At 37.1% G+C, this 21,755-nt stretch overlaps 1 protein-coding gene across 5 annotated transcripts in view; it reads right to left on the reverse strand.

The window, feature by feature from the left end:
- Cyrib (CYFIP related Rac1 interactor B) overlaps window positions 1-21,755 on the reverse strand; it is a 132,340-nt gene that overhangs the window by 10,903 nt on the left and 99,682 nt on the right. For 2 of the 5 annotated variants that reach the window (XM_036207934.1, XM_036207937.1), the window contains 5 exons: window positions 17,909-17,991; window positions 9,664-9,785; window positions 5,054-5,159; window positions 2,219-2,355; window positions 1,030-1,107 (listed from right to left, as the gene is read on the reverse strand). In XM_036207934.1, coding sequence (XP_036063827.1) covers window positions 1,030-1,107; window positions 2,219-2,355; window positions 5,054-5,159; window positions 9,664-9,785; window positions 17,909-17,981 — 516 coding nt within the window. In that variant the 5' untranslated portion in view covers window positions 17,982-17,991. Of the gene's footprint in view, window positions 1-1,029; window positions 1,108-2,218; window positions 2,356-5,053; window positions 5,160-9,663; window positions 9,786-16,936; window positions 17,020-17,908; window positions 17,992-21,755 lie in introns of those variants that run through there. The other 3 variants (XM_036207932.1, XM_036207933.1, XM_036207935.1) reach the window with 2 other exon arrangements.

Consider the following 21,755-nt stretch of genomic DNA (forward strand, 5'->3'; position numbering starts at 1 on the left):
CAAATATGCAAGATGGCAAGAGAGATCTCACTGAGAACTACTGGCTTTATATCTAATTAGGGACAGGGTAAGCCAATTGAAGATCTCTAATGTCCTTGGCCTCTTGAGTAGTGATGGTTAGGAAGGTAAGATTGAGTGTTGTTTTGATTTACAGGGTAGTTATTAAAAACAGACACTATCATTCGCTTCTCACTAGGCAGTCAGTATAAATTCAAACTGTTGTAAAGAAACTGTTGTAAAGAACAGAGAAACCCTCGTGCTGGCCTCGTGCTCATTTTACAAAAATCACTTCATAGAGGTTTTGCAGTATCAATAAATACACCAATTACCACAAAAACAGATCTCCTAAACACAATGTAGTATTCTCTCCGTGTGTAATTAATTCCCTGAAAGTAGAAAAAAGTACTAAGCAGCCTGGGAGGATAGGAAGAGAACAGCAGTCCTAAAGAACCAAGAGAGGAGCTGTGCTGCCAAGACAAAGGCCAAGAGATGACTTTCTCATCAGCATGAGACAGATAATGGTCCATGACCTCAAGCACCCCTCCTGCCACCCGCAGTTAATTTCCTCCTTCCAGGTCAATTTTCTTCAAGATTCATCATTCTAACCAAAAACATTCATATAAGAATATACAAAGAGATCAGTGTTATAAAAGAAAACACAACTTTACTAAGTGGTTGTGGGAATTAAAAGGCAGTAGAAAAAGAATGCATGCTACATGGTTTGCTATGGTTTGAGCTCTCCTCCCACAGGTATGGTTACTGATAATTGCTAGCTTTCACATCGGAATAAGCCAGGCGTGGAAGTGCACACCTTTAGTCCCAGCACTCAGGAGGCAGAGGCTGGTAGATTTTACTGAGTTTTAGGCCAGCCTGATCTACATAGTGAGTTCTAGGACAGCCAGTGCTATGTAGCACTATCTCGAGGGGGGAAAAAAAAAAACTGGTGAGTGGATGAATAAATGAACAAAGGGAAGACTAAAATCAAGTTATTCTTCCCACCACTAAACCTAATTCAAAGCATAAACTTACCGGAACATTATTAATTCTCATCCGACTCAACGTTCTCCTATAGTAGCTGAAGTCATTCTGTATGGCAGGATTTGTCATCTAAAGAGGGAGGACATGAATGAAAGAACACTGTTATGTGTGAAAGACAACTGTTAAATACCAAATGCTAAGGTAAACCAGGTGAAAATCTACTATAGTTTAACTGGTAACCTAACATTTTCATCTAATTTTAACAACTCTATGGTATACTCAAGAAAGTGTGTAGTATTTAGTGAATTCTTCAGTGTATTTTTTCCCTTTGAGATAAGGTCTCACTATGTATTCTATGATGACCTTGAGCTCATAGAGACCTTCAGGCCTCTGACTCTCCCAAGTGCTGAGACTAAAGGTGTATGCCACCAACACAGCAGCATTCTTGCTAAACATAATATCATAGACTGTTTTTCAGTTGTAGGCATTATTCATTCCTCCTATTCAATAATTTTAGGTAATATCTTACATGCTTGTTTATTGAAAAATTGACTGTTACAAAACCAAACAAAAAATGAATGTAAGGGTACTTGTTTTGAATAAAAGAACACACACACACACACACACACACACACACACACACACACACATATATATATCCATCCTACAGGGCATTTCTACAACAGACTAAGTGTTTACTTAGTACTAAGTAATACTTTGTGCCCAAAGTATTTAGTAGAGAATTAAGTTGTCCATAATACAATATGAAGTAAGAGTTGGAAACATAATTCTTCCATTTTCTAGAAAAGGTAATCAAGGTCTTGAAAAATCAAAGGTCTCATAATTTCAACTCGGGGCTCCAGATAAAAAATATAGTCCTTTTTTAGACTTGTCCTGTACAGCAACACAGATTTACGGGTACAAATACTATAAAGAGGAAGAGGACAAGAGTAAAGGGGGAAAGAAGAAAGTGATGGGGAAGAGAGAGAAATTAACTTTTGTATTAAATGAAGGTAAAATAAACTAGACAAAGAGAAAACCAAACATCAGAACATGCATCTGGGATTACTTGCTGTTTGTACAATGAACAATGACCCCCGGTACTTTGCTGGCGGCCACTTCAGAAGAGCTGCTATTTCAAGTCTAGCTCTCCAGTTATGCAGAAATCATTTCAATACAGGTTAACAAGGATTCTCCTGTGACTCTCATTGAAAACATGATTTTCATAAAACTGCCCTACCTTGAGTTCATCAAAGCGGAGTGTGAAGTGAAGAATCTCTGCAAACTGTTTAGCGAGAGCCTGCTCTCGCTCTAGATGCTGGGTTGGGGAGTATGGTGTACTAGTCAAGGCTCCCAGAAGACCTCTTAATGCTGCTTCTAATGAAAAGAAGATAAAGATGTTAGGTTGTCAGGGAGTTCAATTCCCAACCAACATTCACATATGAACACGCTCTCCCTCTCTCTTTCTACAGCCAAGACAAACCTACACCTTGTCATTGCTAATACTGCACACACTCAAACTGTCTATACAATTTAATGAAAACCTTAAAAGAACCAATTCAATAAACTCAGATTCAAAATGATGCAGAGCATGAATCTGAACTAAGCACCAAGAGCACAGGGGAAACAGCCCCCTGTGTCCCTTGTCTGGTAGCTCTAGCATCCTGAGCATCGAAAATGCTGAAATTAACTCTAAAACTTGATCAAATGTAGGCAAACACTCATTAATTTTCTTGAACATCCTGTCACAGCAGATTTTCATGATTTTCTTCGGTTCTAAAGGCTCCCAAACTTTGCTTTCTAGTGACATTAACATATATGTGGAATGAATAAGGCAAAAACTAATGCACCCACCCCAAACTGAAATTGTTTCCCCTTACTTGATCTTCACATCCACTCTTGTACCTTGTCAGTCACACATAACCTCACATTCCAGTCCTTACATTGCAGATAAGATAGCGCTCGTTTTAACATGGTAATTTGATGATGTCATTATCCAGCTTAAAAAGTTGCCGTGTTAATTCAAGAAGGGGAAACAACAATATGACCAGAGCCAGGCAGTGATGGCACACGCTTTTAATCCCAGCACTCAGGAGGCAGAGGCAGGCGGATCTCTGTGAGTTCGAGGCCAGCCTGGGCTACTGAGTGAGTTCCAGGACAGGCACAAAGCTACACAGAGAGGCACTGTCTCGAAAAACAAAAACAAATATGACCAGAAGAGAAAGCTCTTCCCCCCCGCCCCCCCCCCTGCCCCCGCAATGTTCAGTGTTTATGAGCCCCTATGAGCCTAGGTTAGTTGAATCTGTGGGTTTTCTTGGGTGGCCTTGACCCCTTTGGCTCCTATAATCCTTCCTCCCCCTCTTCTGCAGGGCTTCCGAGGCCTACCTAATGTTTAGTTGTGGGTACAAAAGTTTTACTTTTACTCATGACTTTCCAATTCCCTAAGAGTTCTTTTATGAAAGGCTCAAGGCCCACTATAACAATGGGAAAATTGAAAACTTTTGCTATGAACTGTTACTATATCCCCTGCTGAAGAACAGCATCCACAGGACACACTTTACCAGGTTAATTCCAACATCTAGAACATCAGAAAACATTTAAATCCACACCCACTTTGGTCTGTTTTTCTGTTCTTCACTGATACACACCAAGCGACCAACTTCAAAGGAGGCTAAGTACTAACAGCATAAGGAGGAGTCTAAATATATAGTCAAAATAACCAAGATGAGAAGACCTAAGCTGACAAAGATTACAGAGGATGCAGAACTACAGACCACAGTGTGGTGATATTGTGTTCCCCAAAATATTGTGCACCCTAATAAACTTATCTGGGGTCAGAGAACAGAACAGCCACTAGATACAGAGACCAGAAAATGGTGGTATATACACCTTTAATCCTAGCCTTCTGGAGGCAGAGATCCATCCAGATCTCTTGTAGCAAGAGCCTTTAATCCTAGGAAGTGATGGCAGGAAGCAGAAAGGTATAAAAAGCGTGAAAATCAGGAACTCAGCTGGTTAAGCTTTTAGTCTTTTGAGCCGCAGTTTAGCTGAGATCCATTTGGATGAGGACTCAGAGGCTTCCAGTCTAAGGAAACAGGATCAGCTGAGGAATTGGTGAAGCGAGGTGGCTGTGGCTTGTTCTGCTTCTCTGATCTTCCAGCTTTAACCCCAATACTTGGCTCCAGGTTTGTTTTAATTATTAAGACCCTTTAAAATTCATGCTACACCACAGAGAGGCTTGACTAAAAGGCAAATAACTGAAAAAGAACTAATTTTCATGCTAACTAAAACTTAAAGTAAGAAATGGCTGGTGCATAAAAATGATTCAGATCCAGATCCCCTGTAAAAGCCAAGCATGGTGGCTGGCATATGCCTGTAACTCCACTGCTGGGGTAGATACAGGCTGATCTCTGGAGTTTTTCTGCCAACCAGTCTAGCCTAAAGGATAAACTTCTTTAAAATAAGAAATAAGATGCAAAAGCAATCATCAAAAGGCATTCCAACAACTTCTGGCCTCCAGGCACATGTGTGTTGCATATACACATAGAGTTTCAAAAGAGATATTTATTATAGAAATGTTTCTCCAATTTTTGTCTGTTATATTAAATGTGAACCCAAGGGTTAGGATGTCACTCAGTGGCAAGTACTAGCCTATCAAACACAAGACCTTGGGTTCTGTCCCAATATGAGAAATGTGGCTCATAACAGTCTGTCATCAGGCTCCTGGATTATTTTAGTCTTTGTTTTTAAAATTACCTGGGAATGGATTTGTTATAGATATGGAGACCAATTCTACCATGTGGTTTTTTTATACTGAGACCTTTAACCATGAAAAGAAATCAGATTTCCTTCTGTAAATCACAACTTGCTGAGAAAAATAGTCTGAAGAATTCAAAGATCTGGGCCTGATGACATGAGTACATTTCTGTGTGCTCATATACATCCTGCCTTACCTGCACAATAGATACATAGCCAAAACATTCTGGACTTAAGAAACAGGTTTTTTGGGTTTGTTTGTTTGTTTTATTAACATCCTTTATAACATGAAAGTAAAATTACAAAGTTTTAAACTTACCTAGCCTCTGAGAAAATTCATAAAACTTCTTTAATTTGCCTACTAGTGGCACAACTGCACCCCATGCCTTCTCTTGCAACTTCTCATCTGCTGGATGCTGGATTGCCTTCAAAACCCAAGAAACAAAAAAGTGAAAATTTATAAATGTCCTAAGTCTTTTTTACATTAAGGCAAAGTTTTACCAAGTGAAGGAGATCCTAGTATTTAAAAGAATGACAGACGCAGGAATTTTTAGTTTGGACTTTCTCAACTCCACAAAGATTTTTTTCCCAATAGACGCAATATAATATTATAATAAAAATAAACCCTATTTGTTAACTATATTACTTCTTGGTGTCATTTAGATCCAGAGAAGGAAAATATTTTATACTGTTTCCTCTACTGCAGAGACACTCTTGGTATGTCATCAAGAAGGAACAAAGTAAGAGAATAAATGAAGACGCTAATCCTGGGAAAGGGTCAAGAAGCCTAACCAAAGTGCATGGTCCACACCAGCTCTAAGACCTGGCAAACATGAACCCAAGTCAACCTGCAAAATGCAACTGAGAAATAGTGTAAATACTCCTTGTTTAGAACTAAGATCCTTTTCTGGTTTTCTGAGACTTTTCTGGCTCTCTGAGGCTTAATGAGTAAGAGGACAGACAAAGCAGCTTCAGCTCTGAAGGGGAAGAGATCAACCAGGGAGAGACCCCGAATATACAGACCTCTGTCAACGTTGCTAGTCCTTCATTATGCAGTGGTCTCTTCTTAGGATAGAGTTATTCCCAGAACAAAGAATTTTCTTACTTGGACCTTCTTTTGACTTAAAGATGTTTTCTTTACAAAACTCAGTGTGTTTTTTTCGTAACAACTTGCTTTGCCTCCTCTAACATTTTAAATAACCCAAACTCACTATCTTAAAGAAAACAATCTGTAACTAAGGCAGGAGCTGCTTATAGGGTCACCAGGAGAAGTGACATGTTCAGTTTCCTTCAAGGCACTAGTACTGAATCTACCCACACAAAAACAAAAATCAAGAAGGCGAAATAAAATTAAACTGAGATTTTTAAGATGTTGTGAATATGTTAAGTGCAAATAAATAAATGGGCTGTGCCTTAAGTAACTCACTATATACATTTATTTAGTATTTTCAAATGCCAGGTCCTACTATGTAGCCCACCCAGACTTCCCTCAAATTCATGATTCTCCTGCCTTAGTCTCGCAAATGTTGAAATACAGGCATATGCTATCACATCTAGCTGATATTTTCAAATTTTGATTTTTTCTATAATTTTTAAAAAATTCTTAGACACAACAGGGTACAAAGCCAATATTACTCATGTTACTATCTAGAAATATCATAATAAAAATCAATTATCACAACATGTAATACTCTTAACTTCATATAAACATGAATTTTCAAACAATCTTTGATAGCATGCTAATATATCTGGGGAGAAATCCTTGTAGGGCCACAAGCCCAGATTCAGTCATATTATAAGTAATATAAATGTGTTTATTATTCAGGAAATAAGCAAACAGATAAAAATACACTTTCTCTTAAGTATCCCCCAGCTTCTCTTATAAAAATCTAGGCACTGATACATTCTCACAATTCACAAATGTGCCTGCAGATGTCATCTACTGTTCCAGCTGAGGGCACTACTTTCCAGGACCTGCCCTGCCTGGCGGAACTAAAGATTGAACATAACTTCATGGTGAAATTCTATGGATCTCTCTAAGTGGCTGGTCCTTCACCTCTCACTTCAGACTCACTGCTGTTATGTTAGTAAGTTTGGGGCCAGTATCCATAGCAGTTCAACACATAAATATCGTGAAGAAGTACTGCAACTCACTTTCAAATCTGCTAAAACTTAGGGCAGATTTCAACATTAATACAAGTTTTTATTCCTTCACTAGAGATTTATACTAGAGAACATACTTTTAATTCATAATTACTCTTTTTAGGGTTATATACTTACCAAATATATGTGTGTGTGTATGTGTATGTATATATATACAACTATGGGTGCTGGGAATTGGTCCTGGTTCCCTGGAAGAACAGCCAGTGCTCTTAACTTCTAAGCGATCTCTCTAGCCCTAAATCATACTCATTCCATTTTATATCCATGCTTTACAAATGTTATTTTAATAAATATTCAAGTCTACATCATTAACAAGCTACCAGGAAACAGTTTGTGTTACTTCAAGGCAGGTACTGTGCTACACTGTTTACATGGAGGTACATTTTGTTTGTTTTGCTTTTTTGTTTTTTTGAGACAGTTTCTCTGTGTTGCCCTGGATGGCCTGTAACTCACTCTGTAGACCAGGTTTGCATCAAATTCAGAGATCTACCTGCATCTGCCTCTCGAGTGTTGGGACTAAAGGGGTATGCCACCACCTGGCAACATGGAGTTTTCAATTTTTACTACCATAGCAATTTTTCTAGTTGCTTCCATTTTGTTATAGTGAGTAAAGGAGCTATTATTCTTTACATTTACCTTTTCCCTTATTTGGAACATACAGAATCAAATACCTAGTCTAAAAGAACAAATAATTTTAGTTTTCTGTTTTTTGTTAATATAGTGCCAAAGTAACCATTTTACAGTGGCACTTAGCTTTTCTCAATGTGAATTGCTTTCCTACTATTCAGAGACCTTAAGTAAGTCTATGCATCAACACACATAAAGAAAGCTTCAGCTGCCTCAACATTCTCAAAGCCCAATAAAGTCAATCTCTGACCACTGCTTTATATTTCTCTCTCCTTATACTTTTGTGTTCTTTAATGTTTTCTGGCTATATTTTTGCTTCCCCCATCTAAGCCTTTAATCACACACACACACACACACACACACACACACACACACACACACACACACACACTTTGAGGCATTTGTTTACTTTTCACATCAAAAGTTATGGAATAATGTGAATTATATGTAGCTATATCTTTGGGAAATCAACTCTTACATACCTAGGGCATCTTGTGGAGAATGTCACTTTGGTCATGGTATTCAGATTTTCTGGTTTTGCAGCCCCACTGAGTATCTCAGAAATGACCTAAGTAAACTTTCTTATCATTTATTCTCTTCCAGAAATTAAACCTCAATCTCAGCATGAAGTCAATGAAGTGCATATGCAAATAAGGAGGGTAGGTACACCTTCACTCATGGAGCCTTTGCTACACAGACAAAAAGCAACTCGTCTGGTGGGAATTAGTCAAACTTTTTTCAATCCTAAAATTTCTACCTTTAGGGAGAAACATACATATTTCAATGCCTTCAGTATCTGATTTCATAGTAATAGTCACAGTCTTTCACAAAAATGTTAAGTTAATGATAGCAGAAAGATTAGTCCACAGCTCTAGTAATATATTGCCTCAACACACAAGAGCCTGGAATTTAACCCTCTAAAGCTTAGAGGGTGAGTGGGATTAAAGACAAACACTGAGTCATCATTATTCTTTAAAGTTCATGACTACCACAAAGACCAAATGCTAGGAATGCAGAGGAGAGAAGGAGGTTATGGACATGTGAAGGAAAGAAAGAAAAGGCCCTCCACACAAAATCAAAGGGAAGGAGACTGCTCTGCAAGACGCAGGTCACAAACAGTCCAGAGCATGAGTGGCAGGAACTGTAACTGAACTATAATTCCTTAGGTTAATGAAACTATCAGCTGCTACTCTGAATTTTGAGTAATTTCAGTATCCCTCCTCCCATACTCTATACAGAGCTAGTCCAAAACCAGTGTCCTCTTCTTCCTGCACTTTATTCTGTCAGAGTATGTCAGAGGATAAGTCAAGGCACAAAGACTGGGACCCAAAATACTGGTCTTCGATGACTGCTGTACTACTTGACACTGAGAGTAACAGAAGCAAGGGGACATGGACAAAGCATGGGCAGTGCCATCCAGAAATGTAGTGCTGAGAAATAAAGGTCTAGAGGGCAAGAGAGTTTGAGTACTGAATCAGAGTAGAGTAAGTACATTCAGAGGAAAGAAACGCAAATAAATATGTAATCAAGAAAAATAATTAAAGAGTAAATGAAGTTCCAGATTGGAACTTGAGAATAAAGGCAGAGCTGGTCCTGAAAAGAAGCAGGGGTATTTCAATTTTGGAAGAACAGAACAGAAAACGAGAGGCCCAAAAGTCTGTGTAAATTCAGAGACTAGAGCAGAGTGCACACCTCACCTATACTTTCCTGTTAGCATACAGCTATTAGAGAAAGGGCAGGTGGAGAGAGAGCTGGATGTGGAAGACCATCTTGGATGGTTTCAGTTTCTCCTAGGAAGCTTAGGAGTTCAAAACTAGACTGGAAGAAACCAGAGAGTTATATTCTTTTCCACAAGAGGAAGGCATAAATAGTTCCCAAAGGAAAATATAATTTTCATGTGTGACTATAACGGACAGAGATGTTATTATCTATCACATATGGGTAGGTAGCACTTCCCTTTTATAATATACCTCTGCCCAATGGATCACTGCAACCACTTTTGAAATAAAGCTAAGTGCTTTGTCAAATATAATACTTCCCGTGGCAAGCAAGTCAAGTAAATGATAGAAATTAAGCCAAGGAGACACGTAACCAATTCACCTTTACTGAAAAGCACCAATAATAAATTATAAACTTTACCTCTCGTATTTCATGGCCAGCTCCTCTGTATGATTGCAAGTCCTCCAAGATGCCTTCTGCATCTTTTAACACTACATTCACCTGATTATATATTTCCTTCTCAGATTCTGTAGGCTGGGCATCTAAACAGCATGAAAGTACAAGAAAATTTACAGTGGCATGAATATTTTAATATATCTACTAACTACAAGCAATTAACAACCCAAATTATCAAAACTGAGTTATGTTTTACTCAATGTTAATTTTGCACTTTTTAGAAAGACAAATTTAAGCTAATTTCAAATTTATACAAATTATGATGAAGCAAGAGAAAAACAAATATTACTATGTAATATTTAGTTTAATACAAATTATGACTTGGTATATTCAACAAATCTGAGAATTTGAATTAAAATGTAAACTGGTATTACTTATAGTTTTGGTTTTTTCAGGTAGTCTCATCACATAGCACAGACTGGCTTTTAACAGGCTGTCCTCAAACCTGTAAATCTTCTGCTTCAATCCAAGTTCTAGGATTATAAAAATGCAAGGACATGCCCAGCATCTGATATACTTGATGATCACTTTTTGTACTGCATGCCTCATTGTCACTAACGATAACAAATGAATGGTCACTATTTTATTTAATGCAATCGAAAGGAAGCCTACCTACTAAATTATCTTGCTCATCTACAGTTTCAAAGCTAACACTACTTTATTTCCTATACAGTTCACTTTACTTTTAACAAGTGAGGATTGCTAGGGGCCATTTAAAAATGTCTGAACAATTGTGATCACATGAGGTTATGAGAGAGGATAATATAACATGGCAGTGTCACTGAGTTTCTCTGTTGGTGAGTATGCAAGTCGAGATTCCTGTGCAGGAGTTCACACTACAAAACCACTACAGAACAACTCAGCAGCTGAAGAGTGAATACTTTAAGCTACGAGATCGCTACTGAAATTCTGAAATGCCAAATCAAAAACTGACTTTCTACATAACTAGGACTGAGGAGGAAGAAAATGAAGGAATAATTACAGTTATAAAAATCACAGTCAAGATACAAACATATGGGCACTTTTACCACCAGTGGTGCTAACCAGAAACCATATGTTGATAGGTGACAAAATCTGGATTTCTCTCTGCCAGACAAAAGTAACAGAAATCCCATTTTTACAGCATGGTCATTTGTTTCCTCTAAGCTCAAATCTTTTAATACACTCCTTTCTATTTTGAGACAAAAAGGTGGACTGCCCAAGTAAAGAGTTTTTCCTAAGCATTTCCAGCTAGATCATATTCAATCCTGCAAATAAAGTATAAAATACTAAAATTATGCCATAAACTATGTTGGCAGAATTCCTCCATGCTAACATGCTTTTGGGGGCGGGGGAAGAGAGCCAGTCCAAATTTTAAAAAAAAAATGAATTCAGAGTATTTCTGGCCAGGTTCACTGTTGACCAGTAATATAAAACTGGTTGCTAGACTTTATACCTATTTGCCCTTTTACTTAGAAAATTAAAAAGGAAAAAAGCACACTTGAGACTAAACATAAAGACATCTTAAACATCTTAAATTATATCTTTATTTTATATCATTACTTGCCTAGGGCATTACTTGCCCTATTACCTGCCAACTAGTCAATAATACACAACATGTTTAAAATTAACAATCACAGTACCCAAGTTTAAATTAAATTACGTAAGACAGCAGTATCGAAACAGTAAAGAAACATTCGTGTGGAAAGTCAACTTTTAAAATGTATTTGGATATTCATTCACTTATTTTAATTACTTTTAAAAAATAAAAATATAATAAAAAGAGGAGCCAATTAAAATATTAAAAGACTGTCCAAAGCTACAAAGGTTTTAAGAGTAAATACTCAAGTACAGATAAATGTCTAGCGTTATAAAACAAAAAAGTCAGTTTGTTTTAAGCAGTAATGTTTTTACATACAGCTAGACCGTATTTTTCAAAGCAATAATTAGGCACAACACTTTTTAGAAAGCACATCCATTGCCTTTATACTTACACCAGATGCAGCATAGAGAAATACTTTGTACATGCAAAAATGAAAGTTCAGTACTTTCTCATATGGATTGTGGAACTACAGACACAACATTAACAGACACATAGTTTGAAGTTATGAGGTGGGAATTCATGACAAAGGACAGTATTTTATCTATTACATATCAAAGGCATGTATCATTTGAAGACTAAAATATGTATTTTTGGTGTGGGCACTAGGCTAATAACATAAAAATGTGACATTGAGTTTACATACAAATGAAACATTATCAGGTAGATTTAAATAGACCTTGTAAGTAGTTAATAACTAGCAAAGGTTTAGTAAGTACCAAGAAATTTAAAATAAAGGAGAAGATTCAAGTTTCCCCTAAGAGGGAAAAACAGCCAGCACCACACTGATCATCACAGGAAAGTCACATTTATAATTTTGAAAGCTGCTGAAGACTGCTGTAGAGGTGAAGATGAACAGAAAGAGCAGACAGGTGAGCACTGCTTCACTGAAAGCAAACCATGCAAAGGGTGAAACACCAGGGAGGGACGAGAGACTGCAAAATAAAGCATTTCTTAAAAAAAAAAAAAAAAAAAAAGGCATTATATATAATGCAACCAAGACTTGTCACTTTGATTTTTCATAGCTTTACTTTTAAAAGAAAAATACACCATATAACTGCCAACAAAACGATACTCATTTGAATGCAAAACAACGTACTTAATAAGGGAATAGTCATTGCTCATCAGCCTTAAATGTATATCTTGTTAAGTGGAAATTAAGGCATGTTCCAATTACCCTTATTGTTTGAAGGCAAAATTAAACATTTTTAGTCATATCATACCAATTTCCTACCAGGTAGAGAAAGAATTCTCTAGAAGACTCCAGCAAAGAATCACTGAAGGTAATCACTAAAATTGGAGATGGTGGATTTTTTTGTTTGTTTGTTTGTTTGTTTAGGGAATCAAAAACTGAACTATGAAAGGAGAAAGAAAGGAGATAACATAACAATTATAATCGTGATATAAGAGCCTTCTGCTCCAACCTTACACTCATTCACTCAGGGAATATTTCAAATCTATCAACTTAAGTTCCATCAAGTCAGGGACCAAAAGGCACACTGCACCCACTGGCACAGTATGTAAGCTCAGTACCTACTAGATTTTCTAAAATAGTTTCTGAATGAATGGAAGCATAATCATAAATGAACCTCCAGCTTTTAATTAAAGGAGGCCATTACACATATGATCACTGATTAGTTTTCAAAATATATTTTAAAGATGCCACCAGAATAAAGATATTCCCTAGAATAGGTCAAAAGCTATTGAAAATATGAAAGAGATTAAATGGAAAAAAAAAATCACATTAGCCTTAAGAGTACCAAAAATTTTAAATAAAAGAAGACAGGCAACACAAAAAGATTGAGAAGAAGAAGTATATGATTCAATGGGAGGGCACTAATGACAAGCAGAAAAAGTAGACTCCATTTCGCACCTTTCCTGGAACTCACTTGGTAGCCCAGACTGGCCTCGAACTCACAGAGATCTACCGCCTCTGCCTCCCGAGTGCTGGGATTACAGGCTTGCGCCACCACTGCCTGGCTGACTCCATTTCTTATAAATGACCATTTCTACAAAAACTATTTTGATTTACTTTAATACATAAATGAAATTTAACAAACACTGAACTTCAAGGCTGGGAAGGAGCACAAACCCAAAAAGTCCCTTCTTCCATGAGCCAGAATTGTGTGAACCACTGATGCAACAGTTGCAGAAGTTTTAATTTTAGAATGAGCTATTAATTAACAACCTTAACAGTAGGTCAATCTAAGAATTAGAGGAAGAGGGCTGGAGAGATGGCTCAACTGTTAAAGGCTAGCTCACAACCAAAAATATAAGAATTAGAGGAAGAAACTATAAAACGCTGCCATTTTGTGTTATTTTTAAACATACTGTCATTAGCATATCTGCTGTCACATATTATGGGGCAATTCCGGGCTTATTATCTTAACAGGACTTAAGAGGAATTCCTGTATCTAAAGAGTATGAGGTTTCACTGAGCACAGAAGGGCATGTCTTCAAACCACCGTGCATGTTGCTGCTTCTTTCCAGTGTCCTTCCTAAACGAGCTGTATATATTGCATTCACCCTCCAACACCCACCTCCAACATCATCACCAGAAGGCTTCAATGGTGGTGCCAAATTTACTAAATCTCACCTTCTGATCTATGCCTTGAGTATAAATTATGTAAATGAGATTGTGATTCTTCACTTCTATCTACCCTACTAGATAGACTAAGATTCCATGGAAGAGGTAAAAAGAGCAATAACCTTTGCATACCTAGTACCTACTGCCTGGTATACAAGAGGCTAGCTCTATGTATACATGGATTGAGGTGTAAACCTGTAAAGGGTGACTAGGTTAAGGGAATAACGACTTCAACACAGTCTTCATTTGTATAATAAATTATTACATACCACAAAATTAAGTTTAGAGTGCATGGGCATATATAATTTGATACATTCTGATGTCCAAAAGCCAGACACAGAACGGTGTCTATCTTAACAACCCCACTGTGCATGTTGCTACTTCTTTCCAGTGGCCTCCCTAACTGAGAAGATATATAAAGTTATTTCTGTACAGCCCAACTCTGGAGATATGTGGGGATGGGTCCAATCACTAAGAATCACAGGAATAATAGACCTAAATTACTGTGGTGACCTGAATATCATTCCATATATAGAAAAATGATAGCTCAGAGCCAGAGAGATGTCTCAGAGGTTAAGAATACTGGCTGTTTTTCCAGGTCCTGAGTTCAATTTCCATCAACCACATGGTGACTCACAACCATCTATAATGAGATCTGGTGCCTTCTTCTGGTGTGCAAGCATACATGCAGGCAGTACACTGTATACATAAGAAATAAATAAATCTCTAAAAAAAATAGACAGGCAGAAAGAAAAAAGATAGCCTTAACTACTTTAATCAAATGTGGCTTTATTAAAATAACAAATGAAAATTGGCAGATTAACTACATTTGACAACCTGGATTCTGGTATGTAATAGTCAAAAAGAGGAATCACCTAATGGGCTGAAGTCTCATAATAGCTTAATGAAAAAGAGTTCACAATTGTATATTTCTTTAAAAAGAGAAAAAAAAATGTGTAAAATAGATATAAAATTCATAGCCCACAAGTGTCAGAAGCCAAAGAAAATGCACCTAGGCATCTAACTTAGAAGTTGGGAGCAAATTCTATCCTGGTACAGTATATCTTCATTGAGCTTCTTTTATGGTATACCAGTAAATAGCAACCAAAAGGTCTATACTGGCTGATAGAAGCAAAAAACGTCATATAAAATGTTTTAAGCTGGAAAGTTGACTCAGTGGTTAAGAGCACTTACTGCTCTTCCAGAGGACCCCAGGTTCAATTCCCAGCACCCACACGGAGGCTCACAACTATCTGCAACTCCATTTCCAGGGGGAGCTGATGCCCTCTTCTGGTCTACACAGGTACTGCTAACATGTGTGCACAGATATGATAAAGGCAAAATACCCATTTTTAATATTAGCACTTCTTGAAAGTTTATTTTTACTTTTAAAGGTCCACACAGTTTTATACTATTGATTATTTCTGTTGTGATTTGAACCTTTTCCTATCACTAAATTAGGTATTTATATTTAAAATCTGAAGAAAATGATGCAACCCTCGGCCACCAAAAGCCAAGATCAAGTAATCTTTTCAAGTTCAACATTTAAATTCATGATTCATACTTTGACAAAACAAGACGCTAGCTTTATAAAAAGATCAAGTGCCAAGTCTTGAACAAGATCTTGACTATATCAAAGCCAAGATTCTGCAATGTAAGACATTTGTGACAAATGAAAAATAGGACAGAAGAGTGAGAAAATAAAGAGGACCAAGTTTCAAACAGCAAATAAACTAATACAGCTTTAATGTAAGTTGCCTCATCTGGAAGAACAATCTTTAAGTCAGCAGTCTGCTCAACATCCCCAAGCTGATTAAAATCCATGCTAAACATGCACTTAAAACAGCACTGCTAAATTGTTGAGAAGGGTCAAGAAAACTAAAGTTCATCTAATGTAGTTTCCCTAAAATCCCAACAATGTAATGTCTTGATTTTGGTTTCTTCCTTTAATAGTCTGCACACAGTACCCAGACTGTAACAGATTTTTGTAGAAATGTGCTAAAAGTAGAAAAATATCAGAGACTACAAAGTATTCTACAAAATGAAGATATGCTAGAAATTGGCATGTTCCTATAAAGTACCCTGACTTAAAAGGATAAATGTGTTAAATGGGTCACAAAATAGATGAATTATATAAAAACTAAATTAAAGGTAAAAAACAAACCACTCTCTTTTCAAGTGATTTGCTTTTCAAAATCTGTCTTCAATTTTAATTCTGCTTAATATAAGGAATCACATGATTTACAGCTATCTCTTCACCCTTTCCTAACAATTTTCTAATCAGTTAAAATAGCAACATTCACATTAAAACACCAATTTAAAGTCATTTTTCTCAATTTTACAATCAGACAAGCTGAAGCAATAGCAACAGCCAAAAGCGAAAGCAGAGCATGCAGAGCTCAATGACACTTACCTGCCACTCTTAGATCACATTACAGTAAGTCATGCAACACAGGACAGGTACAAGGCAAACTACTTAAAGGTCTGTGAACCCATTATTTGTCTTTTTACTTAAGAATCAGAATAAAATGAATTCCTGATACACAAAATCATTTTACCTTCTTAAATTATATGTAAAGATTAAATAATTTAGGTTCACACTTACCTTTTAATATTATGCCCAAATTACTGAGCTCTGAATAGCCTTCATGAACAGATCCATGTTTAAAAATGCTTTAAATATGCATATGGAGTAAATGAAATCTAGTCCATTTTCTCAATTATAATACAATTTTTCCTCAAATGCCATTTTTATTAGTAGATCTTGAGGTAGCATTTTTTCCCTTTTCAATTTTTTCATAAGTGTTTTCATTATCATAGGTCTTCAATAATAACATAATAGCCAATTAAGAGATGAAATCTCTTATGAAATTCAAATAGGTACTTTATCACTGTATTTGCTTTATAAAATCGGATTCAGTTCTAGAAGGCACCAGAAGTTTTACTCAAACAATTCACAGCTCAGTCATGCAAAGCAGTTAAAAAGATGGCAAAGTGGAAACATTCATTAGTGCAAGACAAACGCAGTCTACTGCAGGCAAAGAGAAATAGATATAAAATCATCTTCTCACTTTCAAAATCAAGGAAAAAATTTGGCCCCTGCTCAAGGTCTGTGCATGTCAAAACTTTAAGAAGATTCCCCATGTTAAGGTACCTGTCAAGACAAGAATGAGAAAAGAGAAAATATCCCTTTATAAGAAAGAACAACTGAAATTGACTTAAAGAAAATAGTAACAGGGAAATGTTCATTAGGCCATGAATTGCTCCTTCAGGTTACCCAGACTGTGCTCTGGCAGACAGCAAACCGGGCTCTCAAGGTGTAGATGTGTCGGACCTAGAGGTGAAATGGGGTCCTGTACATAATGGCACAACTGTTGCTCTAATTCTTCCCAAGACAAGTCTCATTAATGGCCTTATAATGAAAAATTCTTTAGTATTCCAATAGTGCTAGTATTCTGAAAAAGAAATTTCCAATCAAAAATTATTTACACATCACTTTCTAAGTATAGCAATCAAACAACAATTTATTGCAAGGCCAAATATTAAGAGGATTGGCCAAAGCTCACCTACACATCTCATTTTAAAATGTAAAACTTAACTTCCTACATGTTAATAAATATAGCAGGTATTCCTAACCAAATTTGATTTGTAAAATTTGTGGAGGCTATTTAAAGTATTCATTTTAGATACGCAGCACAGATTTTATTTCTTAAAGCAAATTATTATAGGATGGTAAGTGACAGACTTTGGCACAGTCACTAAAGCATACTGTTAGAATATTCATCATAAGGCTACTTGCTTCATGGACTAATGAAAGGACAGCACTGGCTATACAGACTCAACATGAGTTTAGCAAATGAGAAACTAAAGAATTATACATATGATGGTGATGTGTGCCTATAATTAAGGGAAAAAAATCATGCAACCTTTGTTTGATCCCCATGTTTAACAAATATTCTGGCTGGCCTTCACTGTGGTGTGAGTATAATTAATCTTCCACCTTTACCATTATGCACCAGCTGTGAAGGGCTAAGGAGACTTACTTTCAAAGTCCAAGAAAAAATGTGCTGCATTGTGGTCTATGTCCCTGGTTAGCACCTTAATGAGATTACCCATGCCAGCAAACCTAAAAATAAAAATGGCAACATCATTTAGTTCCAGTAAAAGGCTGAAGCAGAGGCCTGGGGTTCAGCAAGGCTTGCTTGCTCATAGCTGCCAACAGGTGCAGGTTTACATGGTTCTCACCCTGATAACTTTACAGCTCCTGTCCCCCTGGTTCCACATATGAAAAAGCTAGATAAGCAAGATGGGGAAAAAGATATTTTCACATAGAATTTGCAATATTTACACTTGATTAATACCTATGCTAATGTTCTTTTTAAAACTTGAGGTACATAATCTAAATCTGAATTAACAGCAAAACTAGTTTTTTTTTCAAATATGTAACTATCCAGACTATATTTTTAAATTAATGAAGGTTTTGTCCTTCAAATTGAATTAAATCCTATTGGAAATACAAAGAAGATAGTATTCAAACCACATTTAACCATTAAATTAAAGAAGGCTATCAATTAGTTAACCACTTTAGAAAATTACTGTATAAATCACAATTTTTTTTCTAAGATTCACCAAAATTTTATTATTAACTCTTAACTGAACATTGAGCTATGGACATAATCTGTGACTAAAACGTTAACCCAGCAAACACCACATACAGAACCAGCAATTGTTCCAACAATTATTCCAATTATGCAGACAAAATGTAGCAATAAAACACTGGCAAAAGTCTTGCCCAAGGGTTTACCATGGCTCTGTGAAGGGGAAAGGTAGTGTCAGGAAACCAGGCTCTAACCTGGAAGCTAGAGTAAATAGGGACAGCAAACAGATAACATTGTCAGAACTACTCAGAGCCCCCTTTTCCTTCCAACTACAATATTCCTTTTCCTCCATTCAACTGCACAGACAATATTTACATGAAACAAAAATGAGAAGTAACAATATTTTTATCAGGAAAGAAGATACCTTATTACTAACTCCCATTCAAAAACTGAAAAGAACTGGAACTTTAGTGCCTGTCCTATCTCTTACCTACTTTCAACACTGGTTTTTGTTCCTATATCAGGGATGAAACAGATATATAGGTGTAACAGTTTCTTATTAGAGGTCAAAGTCAGTAAAACAAAACCCATTTTATATAAAATGTTAAAATATACTAAGTATTAAACTAGGTTCTATTTCTTTCAAATAATATTCATTCCAAATCATCTCTTCTTACTAGTGTTTGTGAGTATGCATGTGTGCATGTCTATGTGCACATATGCACATGCATGTGTGTGAATATATGCGAAGACCAAAGGCTGGTGCCAAGTGTCTTCTCCAATGGCTCTCTACATTTGTTTTGTTTTGGAGACTGGGTCTTGCACTAAACCCAAAGCTCACTATTCAGTAAGGCTGGCTGGCCACTGAGCTCCAGGGACCTACCTGTTCCTAGCTCTCCAATACAGGAATTACAAATGCATGCTTTTGCAAGCAGCTTTAACATGAATGTTGGGGATTCAAACTTAACCTAACAAGGCAAGCATTTTACCAACTGAACCATATCCCTAACTCTACCTTTTAATTTATACTACTATTTCTATTACACTGAATGTCCTGTTCAATAATACTCAGTATTCTGATTTTGTACAATGTTTCATGTAAGTGGATTTAGTGAATTAGAAAACATTTAATAGTTCACTGTAATTATCTTATACATTGTAAAAGTTTAATATCAAGCTGTTTGTTTTTGAAGAGAGGGTCTCACTTTGTAGTCCTGGCTGCCTAAAATTCACTATGTAGTCCAGGATAGCCTTATATTCTAATACCAAGCTTTCATATCCAAGAAAAAGGTAAGCATTTTTCCTAAAGCATCAAATCCAAATTATCTCAAGCTGGTTGAGAGGAAGTGGTGGGGGAAGAAGAAAAAGAAGAGGAAAGGGGTGAAAAGTGGCTCTGTTCCTTTTGACACAAAATAGCAGTGGTAGTTTAAATGAGACTGTCCCAAGAGGCTGAGATATTTGAATATTTGTTCCTCAGTTGGTGATGCTGTTAGGATAGGCTCAGGAGGCATGCCCTTACAAGAGGAAGTATGTCAATGAGTATGGGCTTTGAGGTTTGAAAAGTCACACATCATTCCCAGTTTGTTTTCTCTGCTTTCTACTTCCAATCCAAGATGTGAGCCCTTGGCTACCTGCTCCAGCCTACACTGCCATGTTGCACCTCCCATGATGAGTTCTCAACCTTCTAGAACCATAAGCCCAAAGGAAAACCTAACTAACACAAAGGTCTTCAACTTATCAAAGGATTTCACAGTTCTAAGTAGAATAAAGCCCACCTTTAACACACTTGTGCCTAGAATGTTGCCAAATGCCTTTTTAACATCAGTCTTCCTGACACACCACCATCACAGTACAGGAGGGAGAAAAAAGGGAGCAATTCAGTTTCCTTAACTTTTACCTATACGTATACCGTGCCACCTGCAGGGAAAATGTTTTCCTGTGTCCCCTTCTAAAAATCTGCTCTTGTTTCCAGCCACTACATCCTAATGTGGGCCTACACTCCTCACCACTGCAATATACCTGGTCTTGACCAACTCATTCCCTAGTGTAATGATGTAGGATTTCTAGCATTTTCATCTCAATATAAATGCTTACTTTGAAAAATGACTGCTTATCTGGCATGGTGTTCCCCAACCTTGGCAGTACTTGGCTGGGTTTTCAATAGTTACTGAGGGCTATCTCACACGTCTGCATATTTAACAGCATCCTGAGCTTCAACTCACTAGAACCAGTAGCAAACTGAATGCTCACAAACACACTATGTGGTAATCAAAACTGTCCCCCAAATGTCTTCTCAGGGCAAAATTGTCTCTGGGAGAGAATGACACAGAGCACAAATGTTGCCCAATGCCTATTCACTATGGATGGCTAATCCACATAGCAAGAAGTGTTTTTCAGGAGGCAAAAGTACTGCTGGTTGACAACTACAGCTTTCAATGTATAATTATAAATACCAAATTGTCCTTAGAATACCTATCCCCAAGGGACTACTCCATATATTTAAAAAAAAAAAAAATCTCTTCAAACCTCTGGCCCATTCTTGCATGCAAGAAATGACCTTACTCTATTTTTACATGCAAAATGCAAATGACTCCTGCTTATAACCCATTACTGAAGGGGTAGAGCCAGTGGATTTCAGGAGCTCGCTGGCTTAACAGTATAAAAAGAATGGTAAACTACAGATAAGAGACCTTGTCAAAAACTAAGGAGGAGAGAGATAAAGGAAGACACTCAATGTTTCCTTCTTCCCCATGTGCACACACAGGTATTTCCACCTGGGCACACACACCTGAATACACACCACACTTTGTGATGTCACAAATCTTAACACTGCAATAAGTGTCCTTAACTCAAATTTCTAGCCCTTCTTTCTAAGTATAGCTATGCTTTAAGGGAAGAACTTCTAAAGTGAGGTGAAGTTGTTCAGGTCCACTTGCTTTATTAGTAGCCTCAGGCCCCTCCCTTCGCACCTATTCCTTCTGAACACTGGCTCTGCATAGTTCAGAACATGCTGTCTGTTCCAGTACCTCCCCATGCTTCCTGTCTTCTTTACAATTTGACTGGTAAGTACACTGTCTGCCATCAGCCTTCTCTACTTTTTCAACTCCCACGCTTCCAATCCACCCTTACCTGCCTCTAACACCTACCATTACAACGAGGCTGTCCTCATCAGAAGCAGCTGTCAGGCTGACACTATCGATGCACTTTTTGTCACTGGTGCAATGGACACTCAGCTTACTGCATACTGCTCCACCATCTTGGTCCTGACACCACTGCTTCTTGCTAGGATTAT

Source organism: Onychomys torridus, chromosome 16 (assembly GCF_903995425.1).
Source record: "Onychomys torridus chromosome 16, mOncTor1.1, whole genome shotgun sequence".
Classification (NCBI taxonomy): domain Eukaryota; kingdom Metazoa; phylum Chordata; class Mammalia; order Rodentia; family Cricetidae; genus Onychomys; species Onychomys torridus.